The sequence below is a fragment of the Anastrepha obliqua genome, chromosome 1 (genome assembly GCF_027943255.1).
Source record: "Anastrepha obliqua isolate idAnaObli1 chromosome 1, idAnaObli1_1.0, whole genome shotgun sequence".
Taxonomy (NCBI): Eukaryota; Metazoa; Arthropoda; class Insecta; order Diptera; family Tephritidae; genus Anastrepha; species Anastrepha obliqua.
In genome coordinates, this window is record NC_072892.1 from 125482567 (window position 1) to 125500869 (window position 18303).

The 18303-nt window shown below is 36.2% G+C and overlaps 1 protein-coding gene across 4 annotated transcripts in view; it reads right to left on the reverse strand.

Moving 5' to 3' along the window:
* Window positions 1-232: 232 nt before the first annotated feature.
* The window catches only part of LOC129236025 (AN1-type zinc finger protein 6), a 139857-nt gene continuing 121786 nt past the window's right edge, over window positions 233-18303 (reverse strand). For 2 of the 4 annotated variants that reach the window (XM_054870196.1, XM_054870197.1), the window contains 3 exons: window positions 14784-14942; window positions 4686-4854; window positions 378-2024 (listed from right to left, as the gene is read on the reverse strand). In XM_054870196.1, coding sequence (XP_054726171.1) covers window positions 1876-2024; window positions 4686-4854; window positions 14784-14942 — 477 coding nt within the window. In that variant the 3' untranslated portion in view covers window positions 378-1875. Of the gene's footprint in view, window positions 2025-4685; window positions 4855-8527; window positions 9550-9625; window positions 10212-14783; window positions 14943-18303 lie in introns of those variants that run through there. The other 2 variants (XM_054870189.1, XM_054870191.1) reach the window with 2 other exon arrangements.

Sequence of the window (18303 nt, forward strand, 5' to 3'; positions counted from 1 at the left end):
TTCAAATTAACTAAAAACGTAAAATTGAATTCTACTCCAACAATAAAATTGCAGTTTTACGATTTCCTGCTTGGTTTTTTTGTTTTTCAATTAATTTACAGCATAAAACAAAGACGAAAAGTAATTTATATTTTAATATTATTATCATAGTGTGAAGGAAGAAACTAAATAACGCTTAAAGTAAAAAAAAGAAGTTAAATTATATCGAAAAAATCAACAAAGGAAGAATGCGTTTTAATTTAGCCTTTTTTTTTTTGTTTTTCTGTTTGTTTTTTTCCAAAGAACGAACCGTGGTGAGATAGATAGATAATCTTATATTACTAGATCAGTTAAAATATAACTTTTATCGCTTTCGCCCACTCATCAATGTATTATCATTTATGTATATAGGTAATATGTATATTTTATTAAATTAAATTAATCCATTTGCATTTACTCTCATTAATTTTTACGATTATTTGTAATGCTTCGATTTCTTTTTTCAGCATTTTTGCTTATTTTCCCTTCGTTTACCGCTTCATTTACTGCACTATACACTAAGTTTTTTTGTTTTAATTAAAATATGTTGTTTACTCCTGCACGCAATTATTAATAGTAAACTAGGTAAAATTATTTTTTTTTACAATTTTTTCATTTTTTTTATTTTTAACTTTTTTTTACTTGTTACCGTTTTTTAGCTCATTTTCTTCTGTCTCGCCCGTGTCGTAATAATAATAATATAATATAATAGTAATAGTATTAATAATAATTAATATTTTTTTTTCTTCGTTTATAATTTCTTATTTTGCTGTAATTGAAAATAGTATTGATAAATTTCCATAGTTTTCTTATTGTTTGGATTGCCAAATGTGTTTTCTAATAAATTTCTATTTGCGAATTCTGTTTTTTGTTTTTTTTTTGCTTTTGGATGAATGCTGAAATTTCTTAAACTCTAACTGCGGTCCATGGGTAGAAGCTTCCTCAACCGTTATAGTTGAACACGTGTATTCGTGTGTGTGTGAGTGTGTGCATATTGTGGTGGGCTGTACATAGTATGCAGTGGTAACGCAGTTGCCGCCAGCTGGAAGTGGTAAAGCTTCAAATTTTGTTCAATCCACAGAGACCACAGCTGCCGGCTGTGTGTGTGTGTGTGTGTGAACGGAAGTGCGTCAACGTACATTTTTCGCTTGCTATAATCTTTCTGTCTGCAACACGTGTGTGTGTGAGCGCTCCAACGGTTTTAAGCGCTTCGTTGACATAGTCATTATTATCTGTATTTAGTGGAGAGTAGCGTTTCATGTTAACAGCAACAGCTCCTCTGAATTTCTTCACCATACGACAAGTCTTAATTGAACACTCCGCCACGTAGTTCGAGCAGAATTGCCGCACCCCGCTCATACCCACCAATCTCTGAGGCATTCTTTCAATCGGACCATTCTCATTTTGCGGTGCTTTATGCAAGTTTGTCCGTATGCAGTCACAGCATACAGTCGCAATAATTCTGTTTGGTGTTGCGATTGGGTAGCACTGCGCTTGAAGACATGGTGGGACTCAATATTATTAGCATTCTCCTGTGTGTTGGTGGTACTTGTTTGCTTGTATGCATATGTGTGTGTGTGTGCCTGCGGTGTAGTTGCGGAGTGTCGATTTAAATATGCGCGCGCTCTGCTCTATTTTTGTATTAATCTATTATTTTTAGCTGAGTTATACTTTTGTTTTCTGCCATCTGATTTTCATTTCCATTCATTTGTAATTTTATATTAATTATTATTATTATTATATATATATATAGTTATTAATTATATTATCATTATTATTTATATTTAATTTTTATGTATATATTTAATATTTATATTTATATATATATTTATATTATAAAGTTGATGGCACAAAAGTTCAAATTTTTTGTATTTTTTCGCCAACTACCACAGGATTATTGCGTCGAATTTCTTGGGCCCCATGTTCCCGATAATTAAATGTGCAGTCGTGTTTGTCGCTGTATCTGTGTACAGCGCAGTAGAGTCCACCACATCGGCACTGAAAGCCTGCAAAAAGAGAGTAAACAAAGGATTGTATCAATTGTGGAATCGGTAAAGAAAAAAAACTAGATAACAGGATAAAAATACAAATGAATTAAAAAAAGGCAAAGAATATAAACTTAATTGCACTTTATACCCTATGATCAAAAAGTACCGGAAGATAATGTTGACTGTTTTATTCAATTGCCACGCCGTAGTGCACCAGTCTTCCTTCCATCGGGCCAGACAGTCAATAAAGAATATTATTTATCCGTTTTTGCTGTACGTTGCAAACGGCCGAAAATGTGGGCAAACAATTCTTGGATTTTGCATGATGGTAACGCGCCATCGCACCGAGCCCAAATTGTGCTGGATTATTTGACCAAACACCAAGGAGAACCATCGTGCAAGCACCGCATTCACCTGATATGGCCCCGTGCGACTTCTTTTTGTTTCCCAAGTTGAAGTTACCACTTCGTGGAATGAGATTTCAGTCGATAGAGGAGATCAAAGACAATGCGAAGAAGGAGCTGAAGGTCATCCCTTCGTCGGCCTACCAGAGGTGCATGGAGGACTGGGTTAAACGTTGGCACATGTGTGTTGCTTTAGATGGATCATAAATTTGAAGGAGATGAAATAAATTTGCCTGAAATTTAACTCTGTTTTGTTTTATTTAAACATTCCAAGTACTTTCTGATTATAGGGTGTGTCTGCATTTATTGTAATAGTTTAAAAAAGGAAAGTAGCCATCCATGAATTCACCACAGCCGAGGATGATAGATTAGCAGGGGTCGAATCATCACATCAACGCACATACCACTCGACACTGTGAACGAGTGCTGAACGTACTCATTCGATCGAACTGCCCTTCAGAAACCTGACGGCTACCCGTAAACGATCAAATTTAATCAAATGTGTAAGTAAATTGTAAAAATAAATAATTATGACTATGATTTTGTAATAAACTTATTATAGGGCGAATTTTAATAAACGCTATCCCACCCAAAAAGATATCATGGTAGAGTATATGGCCAACAAAGACTGCAATTAGAAGTCCTATGCGACAACTTAGGGAAATAGGTACCTGCAGTTTTGAATTTTAGTTAAGTGTATAGCGAAGAATTTTTGATTTTATAAGTTGTTTTGAATTTTATTTTATTTACTTTTGTACTCTTTAGCCGAATGGGTTGCGTGAGTGCGTAGGTTCGATTCTCCGTGCATGAACATCAAATAATAGAACAAGTTTTCTCTAATAGCAGTCGCCCCTTACAATAGCATTTCTGCCATGAAAAAAGCTTTGTTTTTAATTTTATTTATTTGGGCTGTAAATTATCAAATTTTGTTTTAATGGCTCTAAACTATAAATCTTTGTTTACAGAATGAGACATTTTAGCCAGCAAAAGCAAAAAATAAAATATATTACTCTTGTTGTATTTGCTCTACTGCTGCACCTGTACCTGCTCCTGTTTAACGTGCCTTATCACACGTATAAAAAGATAATTTCTAACTCTCGGCGCTATACCACCGGCTCTACACTCTTTCTAAGCTAAACTCATGGGTTTCATAGCGACACAGCAGCACTTTTTTGGAAGTGTTACAGAACATTCCTTCCAATCGGTGGAGTCCAATTACGAATCACCTATAAATCATTTGGATGACTCATCGCAACTTTCTCGCATCAGACAAAAAATACCTCCGCGCGTTTGAAACCTTCGCTAGTGGAAGTCGCGATAGATTGCTTCGTATTTCAAAACATATGCTATAAGGACGTACATATATATTTTTTTGCATACATAAGCTTGACCTTCAGCGAATGATAGAGGTCATAAGCATTCCTCCAAAACGAGCTTTACATTGCGATTGACTGACTTGAGCGTAATCGCGAAAACCAAATGAAGTTGGTCGCTGACTACTAACTGCAGGGACTCCAAATCGCTCTGACCAAAACTGCATCTTAAAAGGACAAAATGTCTACCTGGATTCAATAAATCAACTACCAGCCTAGCCAGTAGAAAGGGTGTACCTCATAATGACTGATGCAGGAGTTGTGGAGGTGAAGAAGAAATTGAGTCGACACAACACCTGGTGAATGTCTTGCACTTCAAAGAAGCCGTGCCAAATATCTTGGCGATTATTTCTTTCAAGACCTGGGAATTTGTCAAAATATCTCACTGGAGGAACTTCTAGGGATTTATTAAAAAGATCTAAGTGGTTTAAGAAACGTAGTTAGGGCATGGAAATCAAATGCAAGTATCACAATGGACCTTAGGGCTCAACGAGTGTCTTGTCTTAGACAAGCAACCTGACTAGCCTAATCTACTTCCATACATACATACATATGTATGTATTGTCCAGTCAGAACGCAACAAAAATTTGAATAAGATCAAATGATATTACATTGACTTTAAAAAACTAATTGTTGTAAGTAAATAAATAAATAAATAATAATAATAATAATTTCTACACCTTGAATTGTTACATCTGTCTAGTGGGGTTTGCATTTTTTAAGTTCGCTTCCAGGCGATATTCCATGTGAACTTTGCGCCTCCGAAATATTAATAATTTCCCTAAAATTAATAATTTAGTTTCGCCACAAAATAGTGTCGATTTTTCATGCCATATAATTTTTTGCCCTTTTCAACATTTTTAATTTGCCCTCGAATTATCTCATCTATGCCCAACACTCACCGGTAAGACCAACTTTCTTGCGGCATTCAGCGCAACGATTCTTTTTCTTTTTTGCATCTTTATCTTCCTCCTTGTCTTTATCATCTTCAGCTGGTTGGGAGGATGTTGATGGACCGGCAGCTGTAGCAGCTTCGGTGCTAGTTTTGGCTGCGCTTTCTTCGTTTATTTTCTGTAAATGTAGAAAAGCGAAAATATTTATATAAATACAGTTGCGAGCGAACGAAAATATTTATATGGAAATATTTCAGTATTACATAAATAGCGAATAGGATAAAGCTAAAAGAGTTTAAAAAAATATATAATAGATATATAAATTTTTTATAGTTTAAAAAAAAATGAAATTTTTTTACCTTCATTTACTGTCACGCAAGCTCATCACTTTTAGCCCTATCACTAAAGTTCCGAACGCTTAGGATAAAATCACTTTAAAGCTACATATTTCAAATGCTATTACATATGTATTGGGGTAGAGCGTAGTATGCTGCTTCTAATGCTCCCCCCTTCCTCTTTAACAACACACAAGATCAACAATCAGAATCAGAGCGTTTTTCGGTGGCTAAAAGCCAAAATTCCTTTGCTCTATGCCAATTTTAACGAACTACATTTGAACCAACAAAAAATGTGCCTGCTTAAGCTACATGCCAGTGCAGTGCCCGTGAATTTAGTTAAACTTTCAAATGTATAGTGAGAGCAAATCACGTACAATGTACTTTCATTATATTCATGTGACTTTTATTTAATTTTTTTTTTTTTCGTTATTGTTTGGCTGCCACAGACACAATAGCGGAAGTTCAAAGACGCACAGAAGGAATGTAAAAGGAAAAAAACAAAACTATTTAGTGATCTGAAAATGTTTGGCCTGTATACCTATAAATGATGTTCAGAGGATAGTCAACAAAATTGGCGTTCAATTGAATATCGTTCAAGGATTCTCATACGTATTATATTCTCATTTGATAACAGAGACTTTTCTGTTGAAACTTTTTCGACTTTGGACGTGAACTTGACATATTTCTATTGCAGCTAACGATTTATGGATATCACCTTTTAAAAAGGATCCTCGAACAGGACGAAAAAATGCGAAAACCGGGCGCCCAATTGAAGATTTTTAAAAAGGTGCTCAATCGAGGGTTAACAGAGCTTTGTCCGAGTTCAATTATTTCTCGAATTTTTCAGAGCTATACTTATGGGATTCAAAATCAATACTCTATTATAATAGATTGAAGTACTATTTATTGTGTAATAATTTAACATAATTTTATAGGAATTTACCCTCCTGATGTCCCCCCACAACAAACTACTCAGCAAACAGTTTCCACTCGAGTGCTACCGTAGGTTTCACCGATGTATACACCTGCATAAGCCAGAACCACCTGCCAGGCACGTCCGGAGGCATCACTTCAACAAAAAAAAAAAAAAAACCAGAAGCTGCATTTAGTGGCAGCAGTATCTATATTTCAAACGTTCTTTGTTTAAATTAATTAAATGATTTAACCTTGCGCCCAAAAGTATGCAATTTCTGTACTAGAATACAAACGCGCAAAATTCGACAAATTTGCTCTTGAGAAAAAGGAAGTGGTAGTGAACCAGGAACGATACATAAAATAAAAAATTGCGCCCACCAGAGACGAGCGTGACGTCACACTGGTGCAGTTGCGTGAGAGAAATGTGGAAATGTGAACAAGAATGAGAGAAGTGGAAGAAATTACACAAGCAACACACGATTAAATTGCACAGCAGTTCTGTAAAACTCAAATTCTGAAAGCGGAATAGCTGTACAAGATGGACGCCATCTTTGTATTGAGTACATCGTACAAGAGCGAGAAGCTGCAAAAACCTCGCAATATTTCCTACTACTACCCGCTCGACACCTATAGATAGATACATATTTCACTGAGGAACAAAAGTATGGGCACACTTCATTAAAATATAAAAAAAAATATTAAAATATAAAAAACAAAAATATTAAAATATAAAAAAAAAATATTAAAATATAAAAAAAAAATATTAAAATATAAAAAAAAAATATTAAAATATAAAAAAAAAAATATTAAAATATAAAAAAAAAAATATTAAAATATAAAAAAAAAATATTAAAATATAAACAAATGAATATATTTTGCAGCCAAGCCCTTTTGCTTCCAGCCATCTGGGCATCGATGAAACCAATTTTTGGGTGGTTTCTGCCCCGATATTTTGCCAGCCCACTCTCATCCACTGCAGCCTTCAACTCTGCTTTTGGCCATATAACACGCTTCTTAACGCGACTATTTAGCTCTTCCCACAAAATTTCTATTCGTTTTAAATCAGGCGACTGAGGCGGATGCGGTAATGTATGTTTAATGTAGTGCGCAAGCCACATACGCACATCATTATAAGCCGTATGCCACGGGTCATTGTCTTGTTGAAATGCAAATGAGTCTGGCAATTTCAGCTTTTCGACACATTGTTTGACCTTTCTCTTCAGGATTTCCATATAATATCTCTTATCCAGAATGCCGTCAATGAAATCCAGCTCGCGGACACCTGCAGCGGTCATGCAGCCCCACACAATGACTCCTTCGCCACCATGTTTTACAGTCGCAGTAAAGTTTTGTTTTTGGAGCTCGGTGTTAGGCTTTCTCCACTCAGTTTGCCGCCCATCAGATTGAATGAAGTTGAATTTGCTTTCTTCATCCGAGAATGGTACATTGTCCCAAAAGTCACTTGGATTGTTTAGATACCGCATAGCAAAGGCTAAACGCTTCTTTTGGTTCACTTTTGAAATGAGAGGTTCGCGTCTAACAACGCGAGAAGTGCAGTTTTCCTCATGCAATGCTCTCCGGACCATTATTGGATAAATAAATATCCTTTCCCATCTCTTCCTTAACTTCAGCTGCGATTTGTGTGGAGGATATTCATGGGTTCTTTTTTTACCTTCTTCACTATTTGGTAGCGTTGATTCACAGCCTTAGGCCTGCCCATACCTTTCAGGCGTCCACAGATCAAGCGCTGTTGAAAGGTCGCGTCGTATGGGGTATCGGCTTTTGTCCATCATTTCACCAATCTCGCCGTATGATTTGCCTCGATCGCGCAAATATAATATTATTTTGCGCTGAGATTCACTTTTGGTGTTGGTCATTTTACTAAAAATTAAGCAAAGTTCGCAGTAATTGAAGGCACTATAGTGTTTGCAGTTTAATCTGTGACGACAACGCAATCGCATGCGTAGACACAAGGACATTTGAAAAAAAAATTGCCAGATCAATAAAATTTAGACGAATTAGCCCGATAAAACTTACTTTTGTTTCGTTATAATAAGTCCTTTTTTATTTTATAATTAGTTAATTAGATATAACAGATAGTAAAAAGAATTAAAGGGAATATGATTGCTTATTTGTCCTTCTGTCTTGCGATTTTTTTTTTTGTGATTAAAAATTGCTTCATCAGTGTACAAAAAATAATGCTAAAGTGGAAGTATCTTATCTTATTGTGCCAATACTTTTGTTCGTCACTGTACATATGTTAAGCGCAAATTTCAGTCGATATTAAATCAAAATTTTGTACATACATACATATGTATACGTATATAATAAAAACTAAAGCAGAAAATAAGCAGATAAGGGCAAATGAGAAACCAATAGTTCTTGCCACATGGTTTTGTGTTTATAAATCGTGCAAGACACTACATTTTTATCTCAAGCCGTTTCGTGAAAACTACGAGTTGTAAACATACTACATTTCAAGCGATATACATACATTGATTTTAACTGTTTTGAAAAGGTGGCACAGTTCAATTTCATTGATGTTTAGACATTTGTGATGGTCATTCTAATCAAGAAGCTAATTGGTAAGTCATTTACCCTTTTATTAGGCGAACTATTATTACTAGTTGAGCCAGCAGCAGGATCAGCGATTGGCACTACTACAGGCGCAATAATGGAATTATGCATTTCTTCGGTTCTGCGATTACCACCCACGCCGCTGCTATTGCCGCTGTTGTCACCACTAAGATCAGTTACGGTTTCTACTGTCGTTGTATTACTTATATTTGCTGTTTCCTCTGGAACTTGTTGTTGTTCATTGCTTTCCTGCGTTGTTTTTGCATGCTCTTCTTTAACCATAGCCACTGTAAAATTGTTGCTGGTCGTAGGTATATCGAAAGATTTTGTCGAATTGCCCCCCAATGTGCCATCATAAACTTTGACATTCCTCTCGTCGGTAGGAAACAACTTGTCCTGCACGGGACTAAAGCGTCTCACTGCTGGCACATTTACAGATCCAGATTCTACAACGCCTGCACCGGATGGCAAATGTTTTGTACCGACACTGTGTCGTCGCTGCCGCTTGAGCATCTGACTACCACTGCGTTGTTTGCTAGCACCGCGCCCTTTATCATCAACTGAGGCGGATTGTGCAGCAACAATTCTATTCGATCGTCCAGGAGTGAGCGCCATTGGTGGCAAACAATTGGTCGTCTCCTCTTCATCTGGCAATTTTCTTGCGAATTGCTTAGCCAGCTTGGATAATTCGGCAGCCTCCAATTCGGCTTGCGCTCCCTGTGGCACTCTCTTCAGCCTTTTGCTGATTTTACCCGTGCCTGGTTTGCGTTTGACCACAACCGTCTGTTTAACTTTCAGTATCGATTTGCTTTTGCGCATCGGTGGCAGTAGGCTCGCAGCAGCATTTGCATTTGACGCATTCAACCGTGATTTGGTTTTATTGATCAATTGTTTATTGGCATCCCCAGTGGTTAGACGCAATTTAGACTTGCTAATCGGTGAGACAAAGTTAACGTGGTGTTTGCGTTTCATTGACGTTGGACGCTTGCCGCCGCCCATTGACTTCAAAGCATCGCCACTGGCGGAGCGCAACTTTCTAGTGTCTTGTAAAATATAGGTAACAAAGGAAAGGTATATTAAACAATATACAATTTGTTAACTTTGTTAATTTGTGCTCACGATTTCGACGGCCACCATGCAAGGCAGACGCAGCTTCGGGCGCGCCCATTGCCGCTGATGTTGAGGTGGATGGTGATGCGCCGGCAGGAATATTTAATTGTGTCACTACACCAGGTATGTTTGTAGTGGCAGAGCCAGCAGTTGGCGAGGCAAAGTTATTCGCGATATTATCATCCTTTTTTTGTTGTTGCTGTTGTTGCTTGCGTATGCGCTCATTAGCATCTGTGGTGGCAGTTGTGGCGGCGGGTGGTATTGTCTTCATTTTAGCAGTTGGCATAATTTTTTTATTTTTCAATTCACTCAGCTTGAAGAATAATTTGAAAACGTTTTCTCTATGTTGGTTTGGACGTTAACGACGAAAATGCTGGGCGACAAACAGTGCCGATATAAAGTGGAAGTTGTTGATTTTCAATATAAACGAATTTGGTTTAACGTAAATTTGGCTTCAGCTTCAGTGGCATCATACATCCCCCACTACTTTTAATACGGCCTAATAAAGTGTTGGTTTTTTTTGGTAGTATTTAAAAAATTTAAAAAATTTGTTTCGAAGTAGAAAAATGAAAACTGACTTCTCAATCGACTTAAATTTCATAGCAACTGAAGGTTGAAATTTTATTTTGTTTCTATTACAAGGGAGTATACATCATAAGGGATGCATTTTCAACTGTGAACTATCACGTCTTTGGATTTTCAAATATTTTTAGTTCATATTTTTAACTCACTGTGTGTAATGATCTACTACTACCTGAAAGTATTCGATGCGGTACCAGCTGATGGTAGTAGAGGAAGAGGAAGGACTCCTCTGCGTTGGAAAGATCAGGTGGAGAAGGACTTGGCTTCACTTAGTGTGTCCAATTGGCGCCGGTTAGCACGAGAAAGAAACGACTGGCGCGCTTTGCTAAACTCGGCCAAAATCGCGTAAGCGGTTATCGCGCCAATTAAGAAGAAGAGTGTGTAATGATGAAAAATTAAAAATTTGTGTGCTCCAAAGTACTTTAAAGGCAATTTTCGAGATAATTTTCGAACTAAATGAAACCACCAGATTCCCTGCCAAAATTAGTGCTGTTTCCCCTATTTTTTTTTTTTTTGTCAATAAAAAAATTAAGATCTTTTTTATAAACTCGGCGATAAAGGCAAGTAGTGAATTTAAATACCTGGGTGTCTATTTAGACGACAAGCTCAACCAACTTCTCCACTCACATAAATTATATTTCTTTTCTTTTTTTATATTAATAAAATAAAAAAATTTGTACTTTTAAAATTCGTCGAAATTATATTCGTTTTCTGTTCCCTATACTCTCAAACTGTTGTTGTTTTTGTGACCAGCACCGTTTTACTACCACTGTCCTCGTGTGATGATGTCTTTTTTTTCTTCTAAGTCAGATCCATTTAGTGAAGTCCAAGTATACCAGCAAATTCTTTATCTCGATGTCTGAGATCTCATTAATTTCCTGTAGGAAAGGCTTACCGAAGGAACGGAGTCGTGCCCTAGCTAGCACTGGACATTCACATAAGTAGTGGAAAGCACTTTCCCCCAGCCCTTCCGCTTGACAGCTTCTGCAGATTGCATTGAAGAGGAGGCTGAGTCTGGCTGCATGATTCCCTACTTTCCAATGACCTGTAAGTGAAATGTTTGGTCGAGAACATGCTAACAGGTGATTCGTCCTTTGAATTTGTACGACGCCCATGTTTTTTTATGTTGTAATACATGTACAGTTAATTGCTTCCACCATCTTTCGGCTAAAGCAGGATAGTGGACGCTTTTATTGTGTTAAGTGGGGTGGAGACTGCCACCGCCTTTGCTATGTCTACTGTCCAACCTTTTCTTGCTAATTCATCCGCTATCTCATTACCCCGTATGTTCCTATGACCGGGAACCCATATCAGAGTAATTTCAAGCCAATTACTAAGTAATTCTAGTTCTAGTTTGGATGAAATGGAGTTGGAGTCTAAGGCTATGATAGCTGCTTGACTGTTGTACTAGTCCTGAGTTCGATTCAAGTTAAGTTTGGCGGCCGTTTCATACAGTCTATATTAATAACTTAAAGTCTGTTCAGAGAACTTTTGTGCGCTTTGCTTTGCGCTCGATGAAATTTGTTGATCCCATTCCTTCCTATTGCTCTCGTTGCTTACTATTAAATTTCATGTCCTTCGAGTCTAAGCGTTTTCTATTGTCAATGTGTTTTGTCTTTAATATTTGTGGGTGCTCAATCGATTGTCTGTATCTGTGCTAAATATAAAAAATCTTTTTAATGTTCCCTCACACATTTTCTCTTGTAATAAAATGTTTTTTGTCGGTATTGCTAAAACTGTTTATATGATGAATGTTCCTTTTAGTAAGATACTAGCACAATTTAATGCTTATTCTTCTTCTTTAGATTTTGATTTTTCTTACTCTAAGTCTACTTTTAAGAAGTTACTAATAAGACTCTTATCATAGGATCTTGGTTTGTCTCTATCTATCTTATAGTCTGTAAGCATGATTCAATAATAAAAGGTTGCTTCAGAAAGCAACTTTCTCGTTCTCTCTTAACAAATCGGCTTCCTTAGCTAGACACTGGGTTGCTAGCTCAAGAAATTTTGCGTGAAAGTGGAGGAAAAGTAAAATTTGTAGAAAAAAACATTTCATTTTCAAAATGATCTGCTTCCGAGCAACAACTCGCTCAAGAGTTTGTATCGGTATGCCCAGGACTAGCATGACATGGAAGACATCCTAACATACAGCTTAAAGCAGGACATGATAGAATAATTCAGCCAATCTGAGATCGATAATTAAAGGAGAATGTAAAGAGCTGTATTACTTATGATGTAGGCATTTTGAAGGAAGTCATGTTTTGCAAAGAGCCAGCAGTTGGAATTGACGGAATTGTTTGCAAAGAGCCTACCTTAACATGCGTGGATAAAATGTCCAAAGGAGGCTTATTAGGCCGAGTCAATTTGTGGGAAGGCAAAAAAAATCGCCCATTGCTCTGTGAAAATCATATTCTAGGGATCAAAATAAGAAACTTTGCCGAAGGAACCATACCTCTAAAACGAATTCTGATGTCCCCCAATTTGGGTCGAACTTTTAGTGTCTTTTGGGGGGGGTGCAAAAAAATCGCCCATTGCTCTATGAAAATCATATTCTAGGGATCAAAATAAGAAACTTTGCCGAAGGAATCATACCTCTAAAACGAATTCTGATGTCCCCCAATTTGGGTCGAACTTTTTAGTTTCTTTTCTATAACTCACTTAAATTAATTTTTTCATTCACATATGTTCTGACTAAATAAATGTCTTAAGAGAAAAATAAATATTATTATAAACAAATAAAAATAAAGAAAAAACATAGCCATTTAGCTGATTTTTTCATGTAAAGGCCAAAAATGGGACATCCCCCAAATTGGGGGACATCAGAATTCGTTTTAGAGGTATGATTCCTTCGGCAAAGTTTCTTATTTTGATCCCTAGAATACGATTTTCATAGAGCAATGAGCGATTTTTAAATCGACCTGCCCTAAGGTTTATAGTATTAGCTTTGTGCGTATTGCTAAAAAATTGTAGCTGGTATTCAAAAGTTTTAACGATATATTAACGGTATTCAGCATGCGGTAACCACTGGGAAAAGCTTATTGCGTGTCGAGAGCACGAGAATGCCAGTGCCGACGACAAGAAGCTTATTTCACCACAAAAGCAATGTGGGAATGTAGTTAATAATATAAGAATAATCGTAACTTGGAGGTCAAAACACCAAACTTACGTAGGTGTAACGTAGTAAAATAAGGTGTAAATTTGTTCCAAGCTTGTTTTTAGTAAATCAAATGTATGATAAATCCCTTTCTTCTGTGAAAGCATTCATTATGACCTTATTTTGCTTAAGTATCAAAATGGCTCCATATTGGCGAAATTTCGCGACTTTGCGATCGGTTTAAAATTTAACCCTTTGGGGAGGACTGCCAGCATATAGCCGCCCAAGCCTACCATTTCGGACGCGTGCCGGCATATAGCCGCCCAAATTAGTTCGTAGCTGCAAGACTCACGACGTCGGTAGCTATGAGCGATAAGATACGCAAAGACATTAGGGCCCATTAGCGATGAAGTCTTATCTTCCTTCCTATGATGTGAGACGACGAAGTCAGAGACAAAACGAATTTCAGTTCCTCGATTCAGTCTCTCTGGGTCACTGCCTGAGGAACCAGCAGGCTTTTTATATATTTTATATTTTATCCTACGCACGATGGCTAAGCGATCTAGAGATGATATGTTAGATAGTGACAGTTCTGACGAATATTACTTTCAATCTGATAAGACGGACGATGACGGCATTACTTCTTCAAGTGGAAGTGAAATCCGTGCAATAAGGAATCCACTCAGGCATTTCAACATTAGCAGTGATAGCATTTTGTTTATAGTTTTTTTTTTTTTTTTTTTATGAAAATTTTTTCTTGTGTTAAGGGGTTACATGAGTTTCGTGGGTTTTTTTGGCTTATCAATTTCTATAACATCTCAAGAATATTATCCTAAATTTTCAAGTCGATCCGAATAATAGTTTCGGAGATACAGCCTTTGGAAGATGTGCGCTCCAAGCCACTTTTATTGTTACTCAAAACTTAAACGCGTTTTTCCCGGAACCGTGTTTTCAAAGTCGGTTGTCACATGTTCTCGAAAACTACTCAACCGATCTTGATGAAATTTTACACAGGTGTTCGAGGTACAATTTACTCGTGCTTGAACGAAGGATCTTTTTTTCAATTACAACTATTTAAAAAAAAAACAAAATGTCAAGTAAATTTGACAATGGAGGAGTTTTAATTTTTTTTTTTTTTGAAAATTTCAGAAATTAATTTTTAAATATGTATGTATCTATAAGACATAAACAAGTTTGAATTAAATTTTTTACCCGACGAAACCCACGTAACCCCTTAAATAAAGTTTATAATCTTTTTTTTTTTTTTATTTTATGAAATATTTTTCTTGTGTTAAATAAATCCTTAGTTTTTGTAACGTTCAACGTATTTATTTTCTTTACTGCGCACTCCAATACCTCTCCTTCTCAGCGACGCTCGCCCGTCGAGCGGCTCCGTTCCCAAAGGGTTAAAAATTAATTCGCAAAATATAATCTTAGTGAGAGTTCTCAAGGATAAATGTCGTTTTATTGAATGTCTGTTTTTTCACTCACCTCTTTTATTTCACTATGCTGCTGCTGTAAACTTTGCACTGTCGGTTGTGCGGTATTTGTTATTGTGATGGCTGGACTGAATGTGGGGCTTGGCTGTGGGCTTGGAACTGATACAGGTGTGCTGCTAACAGGTGGTTGTTGCTTTTTTCTCAAAGAATCCTGTAAATAATGCGAGATAAAATTTATACAAAATTTAAGTCAAGTAAATAAATATATTCTGAAGCGCATAAAACTAAGCCAATCATAGCATTTTTTTTTTTGACCTGATATAGTAAAGTGTCCTCCAAGTTGGAATTAATTTTTTAAATCCCAATATACGGTCAAATCAACTTTTTTTCTAAACATCGAACCAAACTATTTTTTTTAAGAGTTTGAGTCATAACTAAAAAAAAATGTATGTCAGTTCTTCGAAGATAACCTTAGAAATCGAGATATACATATATATATATATAATATATATATATATAATTGGCGTGTACACCCTTTTTGCGTGTTTGGCCGAGCTGCTCCTCGTATTTGTGGTGTGCGTCTTGATGTTGTTCCACAAATGAAGGGGCCTACAATTTTAAGCTGACTCCGAACGGCAGATAATTTTTATGAGGAGCTTTTTCATGGCAGAAATACACTCGGAGGTTTGCCATTGCCTGCCGAGGGGCGACCGCTATTAGAAAAATGTTTTTCTTAATTTTGGTGATATAGAACTCTGAAATTCGAGAAAAAGTTGTTTTCAATTAAAGAATGGGCACGAAAAAAACTAGTTAATTGTGTTTACTCTTCAAACTGTAATTAAAAAACAGGTAAACATATTCTTAGTGTTTGTTGTCATTACTAATTTGGCGTATTCACTTTTGTAACTTCCATGTATTCTTCAAAATATTTTCGGTTATTTGTGAGCATGCGAAGAAAATTGTGCGCAAGAAGGCAGAAAATGGTTGTTTGTCACACAATGACAAAGCAAAAACTTTAAATTGTCCAAAAAGGACGGTCACTGATATGTTAAAAAAGTTTAATGAAACCATGTCGGTGGAACGACAGCCTCGCAATGGAAGCAAAAACGGATTTGCGTCGAAAACAAAAGCCAAATAATGGTGTCATTTTCCCGAAAAAACCTGACCTTTCACTTCGAGATGCTGCTAAACAGACCCATGTGTCGGAACGATACGCCCAAGAAGTGAGCAAAAGTGAAAGTTTACGATTGTGTAAAAAGATTGTTGGACCCAAATGATAAACCAAATAAGAGTGATAAAATTATACAGTCAAGACATCCATAAATATGGCTGGGTGGTTAAGGACGATGAAACATACGTCAAAGCAGACTTTAAATATAGTGACACTCACAAGCTTATTTGATGCAGCCAAAAAAATTATGAAAATATCAAATATACAATATTTTATGGTATTGCCATTAAAGAAAAAAATCTTATATTTTTTTTATTGTTAAATAACAGAATGATATGGCAAATTAAAATAGTTCAGCTGCACTTTTGAGGTCACAGCTTAAATGATGCACTAAATTAAAAGTATTCAAGAGACATAAACACATTAATATTTCAATTGCATGATTACGACTAATACTTAGTGGGGTACCCCTTTTGATTCAGAACAGCTTTTATCGGGAATTCATAGATTCTAAAAGTTTTTCTGTATAATCGGAACTAATTTTATCCCATTCTTCCTATAGTTCCCCCGTTTCAGATCAGAAGCATTTGACATATTGTGGTTTCCTCTTTTATTTTCCAGCACTGAACACGAATTCTCAACAACGTTGAGATCTGTACAGATGTCTACTAAATGTGGGCAGTTCCAGATAAGCCAAGTTTTTATAATACTAGAGGTATGCTTGGGATCGTTGTCTTGGTAGAACTTAAAATAATCCCCTTTTAATGCCCATTTTATTCGCACTTTGTACTAAATTATCTTTCAGCAGATCCAGATCTCTTTGTTCATGTTTCCTTCGATAAATGTTAAATTTCTGACGCCTAAATAGGGCATGCAACCCCACACCATCACATTGCCCCCGTCGTGTTTAACTGTAGAGCGCTAATTACATGGTTGAAGCGCGGTGTTTGGTTTTCTCCAAACGCAGGACTTCCCATCAGACCTGAAAAGGTTAAATTTACTTTCATCCGCAAAAACAACGGACTCCAGAACGTCTTTGTTCAAATGTTGTCTGCAAAACTCTATTCTTTGTTTTCTATTACGAGCATTAATCAACGGCTTATTTCGGACAGTTCTTCCAGATCTTGCCTAAGTATTTTGCGCCTTCGTTCGTTAATTTTGGAGCGCTTAAAACGGGTATTTCTGTAACTTTCCGAACAATCCACCTCTTATCTGCATCATTAAATATTTTATTTGGCGCAGATTTGCCCTTATCTTCTATCCTGTTTTCGTGGTGAGACCTTTCTATAATGTTCTGGACAGTTAAGAAACTAACAGCACCAATTTCTGCAATTTTTCGTTGGCTTTTGCCCTCCTTTTTATGACGAATAACGTCTTCCCTTTTTGCAAGTGAGGTCCGTTTCCCATTTTAAGGGGGAAGTCTACTGTGACAAGGGAAAAAACAGGCTTATTTTCCGGATTTTATTTCTAACAAAATATTGCTCGTACATAAAATCTATTTAAACTCTTATCTTTATTATATATTTAAGTTTTTGAAAAAAAAATTTTAAGTCAAAATATTCAAAATGGCCGCTGTGGCACTTCTGCAAGCGCAGGTCCGCTTTTCTATACGGTGTACACGATATCTCGAGTTCTGATAAATGAATCAGCTTAAAAATTTAATTATGAGTCAAACCACGTCAAGTGGGCCCCGAATTTTCCATCAAATTCTCGATTTTAAAATCAAATGCATTTTTGGATAGAGAATTTGTCACATAATAATTGCTGTGAATAGTTTTTTTTTATTTCGCTTTTTGTTTATGTTATTAACAATTGAATTTTTTTGCATGATATTCTTGTAAAATCAATATCTTAGAAACTACAATTGATAATTTGATGAAATTTATTTCGATTACCGAAAAATGTTTACTCTACCGATTTAACGTCCAAAGACTGTGTATTTGCTGAAACAATAATTTTTAACAATAATTTTTATGAAAAATCGCAATTATTTTTGCGTTCTTCACGCTCTAAATGGACAATATTACAGTCAGATTAAGCGCACAATGCTCACCTTTAATAATCTGTAAAAAAAACTTTGTTCCGTTCCGTTCTGAAGATATCGAATTTTTTGTCAGTCGAGGCACTACGTACGAAAACGAACTTGCATGAACATGGCTTTGCAGAGTCGTACAGTCGTCACAACGAGACGAGAGTCAATACTATGTATATGATAACAATATTTTGTTTTTTTGTTTTAGATCACCGAAACGTAAGATTTCATGTACACCGTTTAGGCACCTAAGAAAAGCGGACCTGCGCTTGCAGAAGTGCCACAGCGGCCATTTTGAATATTTTGACTTAAAATTTTTTTTTCAAAAACTTAAATATATAATAAAGATAAGAGTTTAAATAGATTTTA